The sequence below is a fragment of the Podarcis gaigeae genome, assembly GCF_964106915.1.
Source record: "Podarcis gaigeae genome assembly, chromosome: 3".
Classification (NCBI taxonomy): Eukaryota; Metazoa; Chordata; class Lepidosauria; order Squamata; family Lacertidae; genus Podarcis; species Podarcis gaigeae.
Window position 1 is genome coordinate 104,277,536 of NC_139680.1, and position 21,667 is coordinate 104,299,202.

Genomic DNA, 21,667 nt, shown 5'->3' on the forward strand with positions numbered 1-21,667 from the left:
AAAATAAGAAAGGGCCTACTCTTTACTCATAATACACCATAGGTTTATTTTGAGCTACAGGAGTAACAGCCTTATAAGCATAGATAATCAGTCTGTGCTTCACTTTGTCAGCCCAGTTCTATTGGAAATTTGCTCCAAGTTGGGGCTGTTGTTTTCTTTCTCTCTCTTCCCCCCTTTTAAGTATTTAAACCAGTACAAATGGAAAACAACACGAACTTTGGACAATACTGAAGAAAAGCCAACCTAAAATCTTACCATGGAAATAAGGACTGCTGTGTGGTAGGTTCCATAATGACCTCAATTAGACATTTTGGATAGTTTCCAGTTTCACAATATTTGCCCAACCCCCACTGGCAGACCGTTAGACATCTGCTCTTTTATTTTTGTCCTGCTTTGTTTCGTGAAGATTTCCACCTCCTTTATTTCCTTCAGTTTGGCATCACTACGTATTCTAGCTTTCCTTCCCCTTCCAATTTAAAATAATTATGTTTGGGAAGCAAAATGGCAAATGTTGCTTCTTGCCAAGACTTGACATGACTACTGAGCAATAATAAATGGAGCACTGAAGGGAATGGATACACAGAGCAATGTAGACAGCTCAGCAGGCCACAGAATACCTTAACTGAGCGTAAATGGCTTTGGCTGCTGTTCACAGCCCTTCCAAAAATACTTGCACCTGAATGGCGTTATTTCCTTGGATAGAGCCTCAGCTTTAGCCTCGGGCATTCTAATCAGAAATGGTGTCAACCTTTTGTTCAGTTTGCCAGGGGCTGGGATGAGGAACCTCTGGCCCTCCAGATGCTGTTGGACTACAACTCCCATCATCCCTGTCCATTGGCCATGTTAACTTGCAATGATGAAATATGAATTTCAACAGTATCTGGAAGGTTGCTGATTCCATCCCCCTCCCAGCACAGAGCAAGGAATGCAATTGGGAAAGCAAAACAATGTACATGTTATGGTAGGAAGAAAGAAGGAAGTGCTTGAACACGGGAAAATCTGAAGCAGGGGAGGTAGCAATTGATTTGTTCCCTGCACATCCTTTGAGGACCTTAAGGCAGCATACACTTCTCTCATTTTATCCTTAAAGCAACCCTCTGAGGCAGGTTAAGCAGAGAGATGGTGATTCAACCCAGATTTTTGCAGTTTGAGGCGAGGCTTAGTTACACAACACAATGGTTTTGTCATAATTATTCATACTTCCCACTGTCTCAAGGACTAAAAAGTTCCAGGACAACCTTACAGAATAATTTCTATTGTTGGGAAAGGGAGTACAGGAAACCTGTGGTTGTTGTTTTTTAAAAAACCCACCCTATATATTTATTTACAATTGCCTAGATTGATCAGGTGGGCAGCAAGTAGGGACACAGATGGGCTCTACTAATTCTAAAGCAGCTTCAGTCCACAGAAGAAACAGCAGCTCCCCTGGAGCTCTCTTTGGCCAGATTCAAATTGCACATATATTTTCCTTTTTAGTCCTGGATATACAAGTACATGAGGCTTTAGTTACATTCAGCACCTGGTTTTAGATCTTAATGATGGGCAATAATGAGCACAGAGGGCAATTATTAGCTTTTATGGTTCCAGTCCTATGGTAACTTACATGCTTGTATGTCTCATTGAAATATGGGGCTTACCACTGAGAAATTATGTACAGGATCAGGTCGCATTGCAAAACACAATAAAAGCATTCAGTTCTGATTCCATAAACAATTCACCGGTATTCTCTGCCATTCACAGCAGCATTTCACAAGAATTCAGGTTTGATTCAACTATTGCTAGGAGTTTGTGTTAGTTTGCCTATCCCCAGCTCAGCTCTTTAAATAACTGCAGGAAACTCTTACAGTGTTATTGCAGGAAAAACATTTGAAGAAGGAGGTGTTGTGGAGTGTGTGGCATACCGGACTAAGGTAAGTTTAGTCCATTATCATTTAAAAGACGATCAAGTTAAGCATATATAACAATATTTATAAGTTAAAAATAAAACTCTGGAAAGAAGATGCCAAGTGCTGCTCCCCACTGTAAATTTGTTGTTGTTGTTTAGTCGTTTAGTCATGTCCGACTCGTCGTGACCCCATGGACCAGAGCACACCAGGCACTCCTGTCTTCCACTGCCTCCCACAGTTTGGTCAAACCCATGCTGGCAGCTTCGAGAACACTGTCCAACCATCTCGTCCTCTGTCGTCCCCTTCTCCTTTTGTCCTCCATCTTTCCCAACATCAGGGTCTTTTCCAGGGAGTCTTCTCTTCTCATGAGGGGGCCAAAGTATTGGAGCCTCAGCTTCACGATCTGTCCTTCCAGTGAGCTCTCAGGGCTGATTTCCTTCAGAATGGATAGGTTTGATCTTCTTGCAGTCCATGGGACTCTCAAGAGTCTCCTCCAGCACCATAATTGAAAAGCATCAGTTTTTCAGCGATCAGCCTTCTTTATGGTCCAGCTCTCACTTCCATGCATCAATCTATAAATATCAGTCTAGCGCTACTGAAAAGCCATCGACTTCTTAACAAAAAACCCTTAAACAAGAATTTGCTCTTGTTGCATAGAATGCACTTTTCTCTTCCACACTGAGTGAAGGGGTGACCCTTTTAATTCCAAGGGCCACATTTTTGAATGAGCAACTTCCTGGAGGCTGCACACCAGTGGTGAGCAAGACCAGAGGCAAAAGTGGGCAGATCAGTGGATGGAGTTTTCCCCTTTCTACAAGGGGCCACGTCCCAAGAACACAAGGGTCAGGTTTCTACATGTCCTCTCTGCCGATCCAAGCAAACAAACAGGAATTGGCATGGTTCAAGGGTGCCTTGCAAACAGCCAAAGCCACTTGAGGAGGGTCTAGAGCAACGCCTGTGGCTTAGGAAGAGGACATGACCTAGGTAGAACCCCTAAACCCCCTTTTCTTTGCATGGTGGCTGTGCTCTGCCTCCACGGTCGGGAGGCAGAAATGCTTCCGAGCGACAGCTGCTGGAAACCGCGGAAAGGGAAGAGCGCTCTTGTGCGTCCGCCGTGAGCCCACCCCTGCCAGCGGCGCCACTCTAACCGGTCGTATCTCTAGTTATCCGCACGTCTACTTTCTCATTGGGCGTTTTCCAAACTTGGGCCGGAAGTGCCCGCGAAGGGGCGTTCCTTCCTGCGCCTCTCTCTCTCTCTCTCTGGTCCTACCGGGAAGCTTCCTCTCCGCCGCTCTGAGGGCCTCTCTATGGCGGTGGCGGTGCTGCGCAGTCTGGGCGACGCCGTCCCGCAGGACCTGCCCGCTGCCGCGGGGCTGCTGGTGGCCCCTGCCGACGGGCAATGGGCCTCGGTGGCGGCTGCCGCGGCGGGCGGCCCTCTAGTGCTGGCCGTCCGCCCGGCGGGATCTGAGGCGCAGCCGGTGCTGCTGTGCGCGGCGCTGCTGGAGGGCGAGGCGGCCTCGGGGCCGGAGCTGTGGCTGGGCCGGGCCTTCCTGAGGCAGCTGGGCCTGGCGGCGGGGAGCCGCGTGCGGGTCTGGCCCGTGAGGAGGCCGCCGTTGCTAGGCTGGGTGTTGCTAGGGGCGGCGGGGCGGGCTCCGCGACCCGCCGCCGCCGCCTCGGGCTCCAGCGTCCTGGTGCGGCGCGGGGAGACGCTGCCGGGCTCGGGGCTGCTGGTGCTGGAGGCCCGGCCGGCCCTGCAAGGGCTGCTGGGCGCCGGCACCCGCTTGGCCGTGACTGAACTGAGGGGCGGCGGCGGCGGCGAGAGCCGGGACCGGAGCGGGGAGCCGCCGCCGCTGGTATCTGCGTGGGCGCACGGCGGGGAGCGGCTGGTGAAGGCGGAGCGGGGCCACGCAGCCCTGTGGGGAGGTGAGGCCGGCGAGACCCTGTGGGTGACCCGCGGCGGCCTGCGCAGCCTGGGCCTTTTCCACGGGGAGTGGGTATCCGTGTCGAGGCCGGAAGGCGGCTCCCGCCACTTGGCCACCGTGCGAGCCCTCGACCCCCGGTGGTACTTCTCCCTCGCCGAGGACAGGCGACGCCGAGCCGCCGAGGAGGACGCCTTTCCGCACGAGAGGGCGCTGCTCCCCGCCACCTTGGCCTTCAACCTGTCCTGCGACCCTCTGGAAGGGGCGCTTCTTAAAATCCAGGTGGGTGGCACCTGTGCGGAAGGAGGCGCCCAGCTGGGAAAACAGGTGCTGAGCGTGGGAAGCTGCCTCACACCATGTAGGGCAGCTTTCAAACTACCACGGTTCTGCTTGCTGGGACTGGGAAGAAGAGAAGAAGAAGAGTTTGGATTTGATATCCCGCTTTATCACTACCCTAAGGAGTCTCAAAGCTGCTAACAATCTCCTTTCCCTTCCTCCCCCACAACAAACACTCTGTGAGGTGAGTGAGGCTGAGAGACTTCAGAGAAGTGGGACTAGCCCAAGGTCACCCAGCAGCTGGGTGCGACCCCCAGATGTTTCAGCAGGCAAAACTACTGACTACAGTCTTTTTACCAAATGTATGCCCACCTCACACATCTGGTAACTGAATGCAAAATCTCCTGTCTGGAGGGAGAATAATGCCCGTAAATCTGGTCAATGCCACCCCCACCCCACCCCCGCAAGGTTAAAGTTATCTCATCCCCTTTGGTGTGGCTTGTTTGGTATGTGGAAATTGGACTAGTAGCAGGATGGGTCTTGTCTGCAATAGAGTTGTGGTTATATAAGGGGAAAGTGTGGCTGCGTACCTTTGTGTCAAATGCCATAGAGCAAGAAGAGGTAGTTGCCACATCAGGATTACAGCAGTAGTGTAGGTCTATAGCATCTGCGAAGAGTCCTTAGTTATCTGTGGAGCCTAGCCTATACAGTGGTACCTCCAGGTTACAGACGCTGCAGGTTACAGACTCCGCTAACCCAGAAATAGTACCTCAGGTTAAGAACTTTGCTTCAGGATGAGAACAGAAATTATGCTCCGGCGGCGTGGCAGCAGCGAGAGGCCCCATTAGCTAAAGTGGTATTTCAGGTTAAAAACAGTTTCAGGTTAAGAACAGACCTCCGGAGCGAATTAAGTTCTTAACCCAAGGTACCACTGTATTATAAAGGATGTACTTAGCAGAAAGACTCCTTAAAGCATAGCATGCTAATGTATAAGCTAGTTAGGGCTCAGTAGGGTCTTAGCTTCAATACTGCGGTGAGTTGAGGGAAGCTGCAGGTCTTTGCTATAACACTGTTGTTAACAGCCATGAGGATTAAAAGTGAAAGGCAAGATCATGAGTTTGTCATGACAGCATGCACAGGTTGTTGTGAAGATGTCGTGGTGGACTTTGATTCTGCAGTTAGAGATGAACTGAGAGTCTCTAAAGTGGAAGTTTGGGAACTTCTGAAGTGCAGCATGGGGAGGATCTCTATCTGTATACAATTGTAAAAAATCTTGTGTGATTATGCCAGTGTATAGACCCAAAGGTAACAGGCGTGTGACTGCTTGGGTAAAGTTAGTTCTGTATTCAGGATTGCATAACAAACCCTCATCTTTATCTTCTTTCCACTTTTATGAACATCATAGAGCTTTATCTTGCATTTAGAGATGGTGTTTCCCCTTCAGATACATCATTCCTTTCTTACTTGATTTATGCATTGAAAATTTCACCCTTAACTCTAGGCTGGAATGCTTCTGGAAAAACTACCACCCCCTAGTTGTATATTCAGAATTACCAACAGAGATTGGAGCTCCTGTTCCATACCCAGATATGTACTGAATGAATGAAAACATCTGCCACTGAGTTAGTCTAGTGTCAAAGAAGCAATCTTGCTGTGTGGCACCTTAAAAAATTAACCAACTTATTGTGGTACAAGCTTTCCTAGATTGGAGTAAACTAATCACATGTATTAAACATTATCAGGAAACTGGCAGGTATAGACACTCATATTTGTAAGGCAGAGGGTGAAAATGTAGGCAGTGAAGTTAGCGGGGAATGAAATGGAACAATTACAGACTGTAACAATGATGTTAAAGCGGGGATAATGAAATTAAAAGGTTTAAAACACCTTTGTGACTGGAAAATTGGGTTTTCGCTAACCTATTATGGGATGGGAAAAATTAGGCCTGGTACTCAAAGGTTACTGCAGTTAAAAAAGATTGTTCTGTCCTAATCTCCTAGTTTTTAATTTTGTGTAGTGGAATTAAAATGGAATAGGGTTGTTTGTCCTCCGTAGAGATATGGGGAAGCTGCTGGTGTGCAGGAGTTAAAAGGAAGTCGGTCCTTGCTATCTGTGCCACCCTTTGCCAAGGAGCTACACATAGAGATTGTGTCCTCACCAGCCTACAGCATCACAGGAGTATATGACCAAATTCTCTACCAACACTTTCAAACTCCCAGGTTAGCGTTTCAGTAAAGACAATACCTTAACCTCTGCATCCCTCTTTATGAGATCAAGGGATAATCTTGTTACTGTGCTTCTTATTTACTGCATGAGCACACAATTAGCAGGACATGGGCTTGTTGCCCATGTGTCACATTTGAGAAGCTTGCTTAGGCATTTTAAACATAAGTGGACAAGTAAAATATTGATTCTGGAAATATTTAGAATATCTGTCTTAAATCAGTAAAATATATTGGTTGTGCCAGCTGAGACAACTTTAAAAACTTTCGCAGTAGCATTGTGATCTTAAGCCTGTCTTTGTGGGGTCTGTATGCCAAATGCATTTCACAGTCATTTCACAGAATCATAGAATTGTAGAGTTGGGAGGGTTCCTGAGGGTCACCTAGTCCAACCCCCTCAACTTCCCCCTCTTATTCAGTGGCCAGTGGTGCTAATCACAGCTGAGAGTTGTGGTCCAAGATCTGCACTGAAAGCAGGTTAATGCAAAGTAACTCATAGAACATATTTCCAGTGAAAATTAAGCAAGCTCAGAATCTGATCTCTTTTAAACATGCTTTATAGACACACTCTTTAGAGGAATGGCCTTGGGAGAATGAAATGTGATGTTGGGCTAAATTATCAGCTATTTGTTCAATGTTAATTTTAGTTTTCTTTATTCAATGAATCTATTGAAATTTTATAGCTTTATTGTAATATTTTACTGATTTTTTTAAATGTATTATTTTATTGTGAATTGGTTTGTAAGACAATTGTCCCAAAAAGCAGTATAGATGTCTTTATAAACAAAAATAATATAAGTAACAAATGCTATCTTAAGGTTACATCCCCCCAGTATGTTTCATCCCCCCTCACTTTTTCTGTGTGCTTTGTAACAAATTGATTTAAATATGATTTTAACAGGCAAGTTGTATATTACTGCATTTGTGCAGAAAGGTTTCTCCTTCTGGTGATTCCTTTTTCACACCAAATGCTGGCAGTACAGTGAAGAGGCCTGTTTTTGAGGCGTACAAGTTCATTCAGCACTTTCTGTTCAGGACAAAAATTAAAATTGCTAGTTAGACCACATATCTGCTGCAGGATATTAAACACTTGAAATATTTCTGATTTAACCCTGGCTTCTTTTCAGACCATTGCATTGTCACACAGTTTTTTCTCCCTTTCATTAGTTGAATAACACATGTATCACCATGACTGTTTTGTTGCAGGCTAGTCCAGGAGGAAGATATTCTGTGTATTCCAACAGTCGGGCATCCTGAATTCTTAGAAGGAAATTCAGATAAATTCTCTAGGTATGTTTTCCATTTTGTTAAAGCTAACTGATCTGTCATTTTGCAGTTATCTCTCTGCTTACTAAAAAATTTGATTGAGGTAGTCTCTATTGGTTTGGGTTAAATGCCTAGGGAGAGCTGTCCTGGAAAATCAGAAGCTTGTTTACCCTGGATTGATGGTACCATTATTATAGTCTTGCAGATTGTGGCTTTGTACCTAAGGAAGTCCTGTGATGTTAGGGGCTGTTCTTTAATTTCAGAAAATGGTAAATGCTGGTGTTTTTGGAGAAAAATAGCAATTGAGGAAAATATCCATAGAACTACCTAAAGCTTGTGCTTTTGCAAAGTACCGTATTTTTTGCTCTATAACACGTACCCGACCAGAACACGCACGTAGTTTTTAGAGGAGGAAAATCCGTAGGCATGCCACCTGTAGGCATTCCCTCCATAACACGCACAGACATTTCCCCTTACTTTCTAGGAGGAAAAAAGTGAGTGTTATGGTGCAAAAAATACGGTATAGTTTTTCATATAAATACTCCAGTTATTTTCTATTGATTCCTCCTTTAACCAATGCATTTGGTACTGGAATTTTAGCCTGTTTGCTCTTCAGACAGGGCGGGGTATAAATAAAATTTATCATTATTATTACTATTCATTCAGATGGCCAGACCTCTACTTCAAGGTAAAAAAGATAGTAGCAGCAGACGACAAAGAGCAGAGCCTGGGGTACCTGGCTGACACCCAGAACACGTCTTTATTTCTGGTAAGGTATAAAAAGTGTTTTAGGTAAATAGCATATTCTAGTGCTGACATCAGAGCTCTTGAGCATAATAAATATAAAAATATAAATAATGGTTAGGGCATTACAAATAAAATTCAGAGAGAGATGTAATGTTGAAGTGGAACACATTTCTCCCAACTTTTGAACACCTCTTTATTTTCCTTAGCTGCAAAACAGAAAAAAAAATTATCTTCTATTAAAATGTGGTAGGACTTCTAGGGACCTGATCAGTCATTTAAATAGCCACCTTTGCTCTAAAACAGTGATGGCCAGACTTGGCCCTCTAGCTGTTTTGGGACTCCAATTCCCATAATCCCTGACCATTGGTCCTGTTAACTAGGGATGATGGGAGTTGTAGTCCCAAAACAGCTGGAAGGCCAAGTTTGGCCATCACTGCTCTAAAGGATATTTGAGTGATTTGAGAAGACATATTCATATCAGGTAATTTTCAGTTCCCTTTTTTTTTGTAGGTTGGTTCAACAAACAGTGCTGTCCCATCTTTCCCGTCTCAATATGCTCATGGGTTTTGGAATAGTTTATCTCCTGCTGGACTCTGCAACATAGTGAAACAGCTTTGTGATATTCTTGGGCCACACTTACACAGTAGGTAAGTCAGCTGACTCGACCTAATTCTACCACATAATACATTGCTGCAGATAGCTTTCAGGGCTGGGTCTGTGCTGCATGTAGCTGTTGCCATTTACTGATAGATTTTGGGAATTCTGCATTATTACTTTAGCTATGGGGTGGTAGGATTTTAGCTATGGGGTGGTGCCACATTTAAGTTTTGTTCATTCAAGGTGCTCCTGTGACAGTGGGGCCTGAAATCAATTTCTCATTGAACCTTTGGGCCCTCACATTGTGAGTTTATAACAACAACAAGAATTCTTTTTACAACAACAACAACAACAACAAATTAATTATTTTTATTATTTATACCCCACCCAAATAGCTGGGTTTCCCCAGCCACTCTGGGCGGCTTACAGCATATATGAAAACATAATAAAGCATCAGACATAAAAACTTCCCGATCCAAGGCTGCCTTCAGATGTCTTCTAAAAGTTGTATAGTTCTTTATCTATTTGACATCTGGAGGGTATTCCACAAAGAGGGTGTCACTACTGAGAAGGCCCTCTGCCTGGTTCCCTGTTGGTTTATGTGGTTGTGCTGCAGACTCCCTCTTTTGCTTTCTTCTTTTGTAATACTAATTAATGAAGTTGCTGGTTTTTGTGTTCTAGGGGGACTCTACTAAATGGAGCTGGAAGCATTCTTCTTTCAGGACCCAGTGGTGTGGGGAAACTGACAGCTGTCAGAGCTGCCTGTAGCCGTCTCAATCTCCATTTGTTCAAGGTAGTTTGAGCCTTCCATTTGATTTTTTTTATGTCATTTAACATCTGGGAAATGGCCTTGAAATAATACAGTGCTACTTACAAATAGCAATCTTCTCTTTTTGATTTTGTGACCTCAAATTGCCACTCGGACAAAGTGGAGAAAAGTGGTTTCTCTATAGAGAACTTCTGGCATTGCATATTTCTTCTTCACCCTGCATCTGTCCTCTTTCCCTCTTAGCTGAGGGTGAATTGTATTTGTCTCTTGCCCCTTGCAACTTGGCCATCTTACCTGAATGCAGAGTGCTGGTGGTGGTGGGAGTGGGAGTGCTTACAAGGAATAATAGGGGTTTTATAATTTCCTTATAAAGAATAAAGGTAAAGGGACCCCTGACTATTAAGTCCAGTCGTGACCGACTCTGGGTTTGCGGCACTCATCTCGCTTTATTGGCCGAGGGAGCCGGCGTACAGCTTCTGGGTCATGTGGCCAGCATGACTAAGCCGCTTCTGGAGAACTAGAGCAGCACATGGAAACGCCGTTTACCTTCCTGCTGGAGTGGTACCTATTTATCTACTTGCACTTTGATGTGCTTTCGAACTGCTAGGTTGGCAGGAGCAGGGACCGAGCAACGGGAGCTCACCCCATTGTGGGGATTTGAACCGGCAACCTTCTAATCAACAAGTCCTAGGCTCTGTGGTTTAACCCACAGCGCCACCCGCGTCCCTTATAAAGAATACTTCTTTCTAAATGCATGTATCTCTGAAATAAGAGGCAGTTTTGGACTTCTGGGTCTTCTCCCAAAACTCCCACCTTCACAGGATCAGGATATGTTTATTCACCAATTGATGACACCGCCCTGTAGCTCTGTGCTGCTTCCACTGCTTTTTGTTCCCTATGAAGACATTTTTTTTATCAAGTATTCCATTTATTTGAAATCTTGCTTTAGCATAGTGAAAACAACAGCACACTGTTTCTATAGCCCTATAAAATTGAAATTACCCCATCTGTAATATTGTTCTTCAACTGCTGGGTTGTATCAGTTGAGAGGCCACCAAATTGTATTTGTCCTTACTGTTTGTGGAAGTTCTATACCAATCATAAGAAAGCAACAATCTGAAAGTGGTAAGAGGTGAGGAAGCCTGATGCAGGTTTTCTTTCCCATATAGGATCGTCTGCACTTGCTAAAATTATCCCACTCTCACAGCTGTTAAAGATGTCTACAGGAAAATGGTGGGCATGTATAGTTGTAAAAGAGGTTGTATGGTTGTAGGTTAAAAATGTGTCCAAGGAATAAACTAGTCTAGATCAGCAGAATCTGCAGCCATTTCCCCTGCATGTATTCTGCAAATATTTTTGCAATGCAGTCCTCAACATATCTTTGTCCCCTGGCTTGCTGTAGGTGGATTGTGTTAGTTTGTGTGGTGACACCAGTGGATCCACAGAAGCAAAACTGCATGCTGCGTTCTCACAGGCTGAGGTCTATAGCCCTTGTGTCCTGCTAATGAAAGATATAGAGCTGCTGGGAAGAGATCGTGATGGACTCGGGGAGGACTCCCGAGTAATTCTTTCATTACGGCACCTTCTCCTGGACAGAGAGGCAAGTACTAGGTATGGATCGTCACATTAGGATTTTCTGGTGTTTTTTTCTGAAGGATGGCTATCACTGTGGTGTGCCTGTTTCTACAACCTAGCAGTTAATCGAGTAGTTCTTCTCTGGCTGTGTGATATTGAAATTTTGGGTCACTGCTCTAAAAAACACACGGTGTATTATCAATATAGAGTGGGGCCTTCTTTATAGTCTAACTGCGATTTTCACGTAAGCACTTAAGAAGAGCCCTGCTGGATCCAGCATTGTGTTCTCAACCCTGGCTGAAGTATTCATGGCTCATCTATGTGTTTTCTCACTAGTTATCCTGTCCTGGTAGTAGGAACAACGACCAGGCTTGGGAATGTCCCTACGGACTTGCAGACGGCTTTCCTTCATGACCTGAAAATCGAAGCACCGTCTGAGGAGCAGAGGAAGGCCATTCTAAGCATGCTGACGGAGGGCTTGCCTTTGGGGAAAGAAGTGAGCCTGACTAAGCTAGCCCGGCAAAGCGCGGTGAGTTGCATCCCAAACGGCAGGACAGCCTAGTCGATGTTACAAGGGGAGCTTAGTTGCCACAGGGTGTGATTCCTTCTTGTGCTGAAGGATCACCTTGCAGTAGGAAAGAACAACTAGGCCATTGATCCCTTTTAGCCCAGTGTTGTCTGGCAGCAGCTCTCCATGGTTCCAGACCAGGGCCTCTCCCTGCCCTAGCTAGAGACATTGGGGATTGAACCTTCTTATGCAAAGCCAATGCTCTGCCACTGAGCTGCAGCCCTTCCCAGGAATTGCTTCTTTTTTATGCGAGCAGCATGACCCAAATAGGAATGCAGAGTGCTGGATCTCACTACTTTAGGCCCCAAGTCAGAATCCCTGGAAAAGACTTATCAAAAAGAATTATCTACAGTATGTAAACTGGGAATGTGGTCAAGCTCATGTAGCTATTGGAATTGAGTTGAGTTCTCGCCTATGGATAGCCACTATTACGCAAATATAGGTATATCTTGGTTGCCTTCGCTAGGAGGGCTTGGAGGCCCTTGCAAACCAATAGAAACCAGCCTGCAGTAGCATCCTCCATTACTTCAGTGGTGTGTTCACATAGCTTGAGGGAATGGGTACAGGAGGATTTCCCCAGATTTTTCTGTACAGAGAATTAAACCTCTTCATCCTTATCCTTAAGGGGTCTTATTTCAGAATGCTTTCTCTGCTTGCCTCGAGAATTGCTCCACTGCTAGCATCTTGTTCCATGTTTGCAGGGCTTCGTTCTGGGAGACTTCTGCACTTTGCTTTCCCACAGCAGCCGTGCAGCCTGTGCAAGGATCCAGAATTCAAGGTACTGGAGGAGACTTTTGGGTGATTTGTAAGCCTTCAGGTGATCGCCGCAAATGTTTTCTACTCTTTGGAAGATGAGATTTAGGTTTCCTAACTGTGGATGGCATAAGGGAGGCATGCCAGTTTGTGATCTTCAAGACCTGAAGTGCCAGGAGTCAGGAGGGAATAGCACAAGGAGCAAGTACAAAGAGTCCACCCACTCCAGTTTGCTTGTGTCCTTGGGGTGGTGGCTTAGTAAAATGACTGAAAAGATTTGTCTTTGGAAACCTACTGTGGCAGCATTTGATAGAGCCCCAGTGGCTCTTAAGACTTTTTGGTGAAAGTATGCTGGGATAGAGAATCCCCACAGGAACCTTCTATCTTTCTGTTTTTGCACTGTTTCTCTTCCCTGCTTCCAACCATAGTTCCTTTGCCTACTGCCGCTTTGGAGCAATTTCTCAGCCTAAATAGGGCAACTTAATTCTTTTTCACTATACTATCCCTGATGGTATCGGAGCCAGTCAGATTGGGCTGCAAGGCAATGTCAGTGAAGGGGAAATGAAGCTACTTTGCTCTCGCTCTTAAGGCCTGATTGAGCCTTAGTCATCAAAGCTCATCTGAGAGCAATATAGTGTAGAGCGATAACATCCTGCTCAGATGCACATTTGACTTTGTGCCTGACTTCTCAGTGATTATTTCATTTCTGCAGTATAGCAGAACCTGATTGTCAAGGTTCTCAAACACCTTTGTGGCGCAGCTGGTTGGTGTGCCCTGCAAATGATAAAAATTGAGGGCACCTGTCTTTGGTACATCAGCACCTAGCTCAGCCCTGTAATTTGGAGACCTGTGGCCCAATTAACTTTTTATTATTATCAAGATTGCAGAAAACAGTTTGCTGTTTCTGTTTCCACTTTGCCAGCTTCCTGGGGGGACTGAGTGAGGAGGAAGAGGGTGATTTTTGTGCTGCAGGCTTCCCTCTTCTAGCAGAAGATTTTGGTGTTGCACTGGATAAGCTGCATGATGCTCATTCGCAAGCAATAGGAGCGCCAAAGGTATGACTAATAAGAAGCTTGATTTTTAAAAACCCACAAACCACCCTCTTGAGTTCTCATGCAACTCTCTGCTACCATTAAGTGGAGAATGTCATCATCACCTCTTGCTCCAATGACTAAACCATACTAACTAGATAGCTCAGTGCTTATGCGATTTTTCAAAATTTTATTCATAAGATTTCAGTCATAATCACAATTGAGGGTGTACATTAGTTTAAAATCAATAGAATATCCAGTCATAAATGTTAAAAACATAATAAAGAAGTAGGGAGGGAGCAGTGCTTATCAAAGCTTAGACAAAATAATTTAGTAGTAATCTGTAAATTTTCCAGCCTAAAAAACCCAAGACTTCTCTCCTTTCACTAACAATTGCAGGGCCAAATAGAACGCCCCCCAGTAGGAAATTCCAGAGAGATGGTGTCTAAAATGTTGGTGTCCTTAGGAAGGATGAACAGAATAAAATCTTTATTACCACTACTGTATTAGTAGTACTATTAACTGGGAAAAGCTGTGTAATCATGCAGATCTTACTATATTAAAATACAGGGATCTTCTGCTTCCTTTTTGGACAGGAGTTGTGGAACACATTAATTGGTACTCAACTTTAAACCACTTTAAGGCTCAAGGAAATCCACATAATCCCGTTTTACATTCTGATATTGTTGGAGCTAATGAATGGGCAACATAAATGAGTCTTGCAAGCCCTCATAACTGAGAAAATCTAATTCTACAACACTGGAAAGGCAGCTCTCTGCCAACAATTGCACTGTGGACTTGGGACCTTACTGTGTTTTTGATCTTTGAACATGCAACAGTTTGAACATAGGCAACAGTTTCTGGATATAGACAAGGACATTTGGTTCATGTTCACTGAAATCTATTTTTTATGGTCAAGTATGTTGTAAAGTACTGAATAACCAGATTTTTGTGTCTGGAGCAACTTTATGAGCCAGAAAGTGTTTGGAAAATTATGGGTATTCCAATCCGAACTGTAAGCCCCCCTCTTTCTCTCCATCCTTTACCTATGATTTGGTGTTATATAAATGAATTAATAATGCATTGTCAATACATGAAATCAGCAGGGCTTCACCTTTTGATATTAAGGTGTAAGTGAGTGCATAAGGGCGAAGAGCTACTAAAGGTAGCTCAAGTGCAGTTAAGGGTGCAACATGGATGATTCCAGATGAGACCAGTCTTCACTTGCCCCTTGGAGCAGGAGGAGGATGCTGTGAGAGCAGTGGCAGTCGCTGGATGGGGCAGAGGGGAGTGTTGTGGTCTCAAGGGGTTTATGGGACTGTCTCTCGAGAGCACCGTAAGAAGAAAAATGTGCAAGTCTTGGTTTACGAAATAGGGCTGTAGACTTGGCAAGAGTTGCAAGGTTGTCCTGTCGCCACAGATACCTTCTGTCTTCTGGCAAGATGTTGGTGGGCTCCAGGAAGTGAAGAAGGAGATTTTGGACACCATTCAGCTTCCTCTGGAACACCCAGAGCTACTGTCTTTAGGTCTTCGCCGCTCTGGCCTTCTGCTCTATGGCCCTCCCGGAACAGGGAAAACGTTGCTAGCAAAAGCTGTGGCAACTGAATGCACCATGACTTTCCTCAGGTGGGCATTGTGGCAGAAAGGGATAAGGGGAGCCTTGGGGCGCAGAGCTCAGAATAACCAGCCCTGTCCTTTCTCTTTCTCAGTGTGAAGGGCCCGGAGCTCATCAACATGTACGTTGGGCAGAGTGAAGAGAATGTGCGTGAAGGTTAGTGTGGAGCTCCAACGTGGAGCAGAGGAATGCATTATGTATGCTGCTGGCTTTAGCACGACTCTGCAAGATGCACATTGATTTCTGAAGAAGTGTGCATGCACACTTAGCAGTTGGTCTCTAAGGTGCTACTGGACAATTTTTTTATATATTTCTACTGCTTCAGACCAACACGGCTACCTACCTGAATCTATTAATTTCTCTTTCTCTCTTTCATATCAGTGTTTGCCAGAGCCAGGGCAGCTGCTCCCTGCATTATCTTTTTTGATGAACTTGATTCCTTGGCACCCAATCGTGGGCGGAGTGGAGACTCTGGTGGTGTAATGGACCGGTGAGTGCCACTTGTCAGCTGCTGTTAAGGAATGCTGAAGCGTAAGCATCCTGCTGTAGCAAACTCCATGCAAACTCCTGATTTTTTTTCTTTATCCATGCTTGGTATAGATCCAGGCAGGCTGGAAGTACCTGCATGTGTTCCATAAAAACTGGACTCCCACTGTCAAATGTATAAACACTAAAAAGGCTGGGTTGCCCCACTCCCTGATGGCGCACAGGTTATCTTTGGTCCCTGAACCTTAGCTTTGATGATCCTATTTTTTTCTGCACTGGGGCTTAGTTCTAGAAGATAGAAAGAGTGAAAATAAATTTTATCGAAAATCTTAATATCCCACCTTTCAATGTGGGATATTCAAGGCAGCTGCTAATGTTAATGCAGCAATCTTTTTGTATTTTGATGTAATAGAACAAAAAGCAGATCCTGCAACCAAGGTTAACTTTAACAAAATCTCTCTCTATCTCTTTATATATATATAAAGCACTAGCAAAATATGACTGCATCTCCGGATCCCAGCTAAAAACTGCTTTCACAGGCATACCAACTGCCCTGGGTATTTGATGCCTAATACCTGCCCTGGGTATTTGATGCCTAATACCTAGCTCCCTCAGCCAATAAAGAGAGATGAGCGCCGCAACTCCAGAGTCGGCCACGACTGGACCTAATGGTCAGGGGTCCGTTTACCTTTACCTTACCTGCCTAGACATTTGGTGTTTCAAAGCTTGCACTAGCTGCCCTTATGCCATTGGGCCAAGTTTTTATACTGATATGGAAGGCCCTCAACAACTGGTGTCCAGGATACCATGAGCACCACCTGATTCCTTCTATCCCTGCCCAGTCTGTCCCCATGACTTAGATACGTGGCTCATACCTGCCAGGTGCTCAGTATTGTGGGCCCATTTCTTGTCAAAACTCACTCATGGCTGAGATCAGATAGGTTTCCTCCCAGTTGAACTTCTGGCAATTGGTGTAGACCTTTTTTTATATCTGCTTGCATTTAAGTTTTCTTATTTTTAATGGTTAATTTAAACTGATTTTACCTTTTTATATCTTTTGCAACCTTACTGTACACCACTTATACGGTGTTAAGCAGTATATAACACAAAATAATAAAAATCTCCAGTATGGCTCTAGCACTAACCAAACATTGGTTTGTTCTGTCACGTGAAGCAGAATATAACTCAGTCATTGAACAAGAAGAATACGGCAATGGTCAGATGAGAAATTTGTAAAGCAGGGTGAATCTTTAAGATTCTTAGAATTGATGTCTGCCTCTTGTGAGAAGCAGGACCTTAAAGTTCTAGAGAGATACAGGAAGATACTGGATTTTGCCAATCTTCCAAGACGTGATGCTCTTTCTGTGAGAAGAAAAGTTCTATTTTTGATTCTTATTTCACTCTGCAAAGTTAGTGACTTGCTTGTACATCGCCTTTGCCCTACCTTGTCTGTTAAGAACTGTTTTCGTTCAAGGCAAGTAGTTTTTCTCTCAGTGGTGTATGGCAACTAGTACAGTAATACTTTTGAGCTTAGCTTGGTCATACCTATCTGAACCAGTGCTTTGTGTATGTACTGTTTGGATTAATGAGTTGACTTGCTCAGTGGCTGCACTAGGATTTGTGGCATTTAAAAATGTTTTGCTTTTCCCCTTGGTAGAGTGGTCTCTCAGCTCCTAGCAGAACTTGATGGACTTCATTCTTCTCGAGATGTCTTCGTTATTGGAGCTACAAACAGACCTGATCTTCTAGATTCAGCATTGCTCCGGCCAGGCAGGTATGATTCTCACTGTTACTGGCTTTACACACACACACACACACACACACACACAGCGCATGTATATACGTGGCACTTTACAAAGAACAGGTATAACAGATCCCTGGCTCTTAAAATCTAAAATATAGACAGGGAAACAAAAGATGTGATTACTTCATTTGTGTGAACCGTGACTTAGTTACAGTAGAGACAAGGACAAAGTTAAATTAGTGTAGTATCCTAACTCCCCACTCCCTCACTTGTTCCATGTATTTTAAAGCATGTTAAGTTGTAAAGCACTAAGAGAGGTTGCCTGTCCCTTCTGTTCTGTTTGTGTTGCATTTTTGGCAGACAAATCCTCTGTCCAAAGTGAGTTCTTGAAGTGCTTTCCCATGCAAAATAGCAGAAAATTTGTTGCTTCTTCCTTGCCTAATTGGTGCTGGATGCATTCATTTGCTCTAATTTAGCGCAATAGTTTTCAAAGGTTTTTCCCCCGTAGACCACTTGAAAATTGCTGGAGGTCTTGGCAGACAACTTAATAAAATTTGCTAACATTTTAAAGTACCAACATCATTCTAAAAAGAGGTGGAAATCATGGGACACAGCAGGATACCAAAAAGGGCCCCTTTACCTTCTATGGAAAATGAGTAAGATTCCCCCGTGGGCCCTAGGCAAGAGCCCTAGTCAAAATAGCCCCCATCTTCATTGCAGAAGGTATCAGTTATGCACAGAGCCAAGTGCAGGCTTTCTTGAAGTTTGCACTTTTTTCTTCTCTTTTCTTTGTACGCTATGAGCGGAGCTACTTGGAGAATGTCTGCTATACTGAATTAAAAGCTCCACAGCCTAACAATAGAAGTCTGTTCTCAGATCTTCTTGGGGTTGTGTGTGTTTTCTGAATAGCATGTATGTATGTTGGACAACTGCACTTTGTCTCTTTATTGTCTGTTTCCCTGGCAGATTTGATAAATTGGTCTATGTGGGTATAAATGAAGACCGAGACTCTCAGCTGCAAGTACTAAATGCTATCACCAGAAAGTGAGTGCCTACCATAAAATAAAAGTAGTGACAAAGGGAAAGCCCTGTGATTCCCAATATTTCATGGCCTTAGTATTCCTTGTATATAGCTGTTCACTCCGCAGGGGAAGAGAAGTCTGTGCAAAGTGGTACCTCCACTCCTACAAGCAGCTAAGCACAACTGCAACTTGCTGGTTTGCATTCAGAAGATCTTTCACATCATGGGCTGCAAGGTTGTGAATAAGTGTTGTCCTTTTGCAGTCCCTTCTGCTCTTGAGCATGAGGCTTATTTGATTGCTTCCCGTTTTAAACAAACCAATTTACTGTAACAAATGCATGAAGGGTAAGGCTATGTTCCACCTGTACTCTTGGAAGCATCATGACTCTGCATTCCAGTTGCTGGGAATTAAAAACTGGGAATTAAAAGATGCTGCGTTTAGGTCCTGCTCTGCAGGCTTTTCATAGGCATCTAGGTGGCCATTGTGAGAACGGGATGGGCCTTTGGCTTGATCCGGCAGGGTTGTCTTATACTCTTTATGGAGTGGTGAAAGCAGCAGAACTGCAGTATAGTTTAAAACTGGATAACAGCTTCTGCTGATTTGGACTCGATAGCTTAGCCCACTGCATCAGCACCTCCTTTTGCTGCTTTTGTTAAAAGTAGAGCAGACCACCTTGCACTATGAAGTTTCTGATACTAGAAAGCTGTGAATGTTAAATTGGCTGCGAATCTTCCCAAGAGAGGTGTGTGCTCCGAATGATAGCCGGATACATTATTGTGAGACTGATAATTCTCATTTGGTGTTTGCCACATGAGGCCTGGATAGCTCAGTTGGCTAGAGCATGGTGCTGATAATGCCAAGGTTGCAGGTTTGATCCCTGTTTGGGACAGCTGCATGTTCCTGAATTGCAGGGAGTCGGACTAGATCAGGGTTTCCCAAACTTGGATCTCTAGTTGGTTTTGGACTACAGTTCCCATTATCCCTGGCCACTGGTCCTGCTAGCTAGGGATGATGGGAGTTGTAGTCCAAAAACAGCTAGAGATCCGAGTTTGGGAAACCCTGAAGTAGATGATCCTCGGGGTGCCTTCCAACTCTACAATTCCATGATTCTATGATCACACGCATTTGAACCTGGGATTTTGGGTTATTCCTTTCTGTCCACAGCTCTCAGACGGGCTGCAGTCTAACAACAATCTTTCTTTGATGCTAAGCCTTGGATATATTCTTCCTTGGTAGGTTTAAGCTGGATCCTTCCGTCAGTCTCCTTGGTATCCTTGACAAGTGTCCCGTACAGCTAACGGGAGCAGACATATATGCACTGTGCTCAGATGCCATGATGTCTGCTATCAAAAGAAAAGTGGCGTGGATAGAGGAAGGTAAGGAACTGGCATAGTTCAGCTAGATTCAAATGTACTAAGAAAAATGCACAGCAGGCAGTTAAGACAGGATGATGGACAGGTTCTGGAAAGAGAAAAATGTTCTTCATGGGTCATTGTTTCTTTGAATCTAATTCAGTGAACAAGATAACTGAACTCTTTACTGTCTCCATCCATCTCCAGTGATGGGGTAGAAAGGCAGAATACAAATGTTTTAAATAAACGTTTGATCAAGTGTTTGGCAAAACTATTACTGCTTTACGTCCTCCTGTTTGGACTTGCATATCAATAAGCAAAGATCAGTTCTAAATAGTGGAGTAGAAAGTCAGATTGGTCTCAAGCCTTTGAGACACTTGGCAGACAGAAGTGTGTGTAATTGTGAGGAATTAGCAGGCATTAACTAGAAGGGTAAAATATTCCTTTGTTCTTGGGCTCCTTTTATGGGAATGATCTATAGAAAAGCTCCTCCTTTTTACAGGCTGTGGTGTAATTTCAGACCTGAGGGTGGAATATATTATTACCCCTGTAATGTGTCTCTCAGAATTTTCTGTATTGCTGCTACCTGTGCCACCCTTGGGTCTGTTCTTGAGGCATTCTTTAGAAAATAGGTTGAGTTACTTGTGGGGGTCTAATTGTCCTAACTGGATTGAACTGAACTGACTGCATGAGGTGGGAACCTGTTAAACGCATATCTATGAGAGACTGGCATAAGCGGGTCTTGATTCAGCTGTTAGGATTCTGTTGTTTGGTAAAACGCTGTGGAAATGAGATGTTGTCCAGTGCAAAGAATCAGTGCACTGTGAATAAATACTCTTAGGGAAAGTTTTGCACTTTGGAGCACTATTCATAGTTGTCCGAGTTTCTCTCTGCACTTGAAAGACTTGTAGAAGTTTTTGCATACCCAGGAACAGTTTGTGGGTGTGCAGCATCTGACATGTCTAAAATGAGTAACTTTTTTGGCAACCATTTCTCTCTTTTTCTCCAGGGCTAGACACAGAGACCTCAGACCTAACTCTAACCATGGAGGACTTTGTACAAGCTGCAACAAGGCTGCAGCCGTCTGTTTCCGAACCGGAACTGCTTAGATACAAACTAATCCAGCAGAGATTTGCTGCTTGATTAAGGATTCAGCAGGACCAGAAAGAAAGGGATACATATAGTTGGAACTGTATAATTCCATGGAATCTGGAAGAAATTTTTGATGTGTTGTTGTCGGTTCTGCTGGAGAAGTGAAAACTGGATTCCAATGGCCAGGTGAGTGAGAAAAACTGAAAATGGGATCTAGGCATGGAACTGAGACTATTGGCTGCTTAGCTGGGTAAGAACTCTCTCAAGCTAATCCTGAGGAGTTCTCAGTGCCCTTGCTTATATATGAGAAGTTCAGGTTTCTTGAACACCCGGTGGAAAACCTTTGGATGCTAACAACCTGGGCCCATTAATATTTGGGTGGTGGTGCAGTGGCTGTGTCTAAGAATGGATAAATAAAAATCCTGTTCTTTGCCAGAATGACGTAAATGCTCTTTAGTGCCTTTTATGAACTAAGATTTTCAGAGGGAGAAAGAGAAAAACATCAAAGCAGAGCAGAGCTCGCCTTCCTTCCTGTAGGGCACTCTGATGCTTAATGCAATCACATATTTAATTAAGTGTTTTGTAGAACTGGTCTTGTTCCCATGCTGGCTCCTTCACCATTTTGCCAAGTTTATGTAATCTGCCAATATAATATAATCTCATTGGTGTTTACAATTGTAGCAATAAGGTAAAATATTCCCATTTTTTATTGTTGGGGGGGGGGGGGAGAGATACTGATACCTTTGT

The 21,667-nt window shown here is 44.1% G+C and overlaps 1 protein-coding gene across 1 annotated transcript; it reads left to right on the forward strand.

The window, feature by feature from the left end:
• Positions 1-3,178: 3,178 nt before the first annotated feature.
• PEX6 (peroxisomal biogenesis factor 6) lies at positions 3,179-21,355 on the forward strand. The gene is made up of 17 exons (XM_083733185.1): positions 3,179-4,087; positions 6,137-6,300; positions 7,510-7,593; positions 8,236-8,338; positions 8,827-8,963; positions 9,595-9,706; positions 11,085-11,293; positions 11,594-11,786; positions 12,527-12,603; positions 13,501-13,633; positions 15,030-15,235; positions 15,319-15,380; positions 15,606-15,714; positions 17,368-17,484; positions 18,421-18,498; positions 19,713-19,852; positions 20,838-21,355. The coding sequence occupies exons 1-17, from the start codon at positions 3,194-3,196 to the stop codon at positions 20,969-20,971; spliced, it is 2,952 nt and encodes a 983-aa protein (XP_083589311.1). The 5' UTR covers positions 3,179-3,193; the 3' UTR covers positions 20,972-21,355.
• Positions 21,356-21,667: the final 312 nt, after the last annotated feature.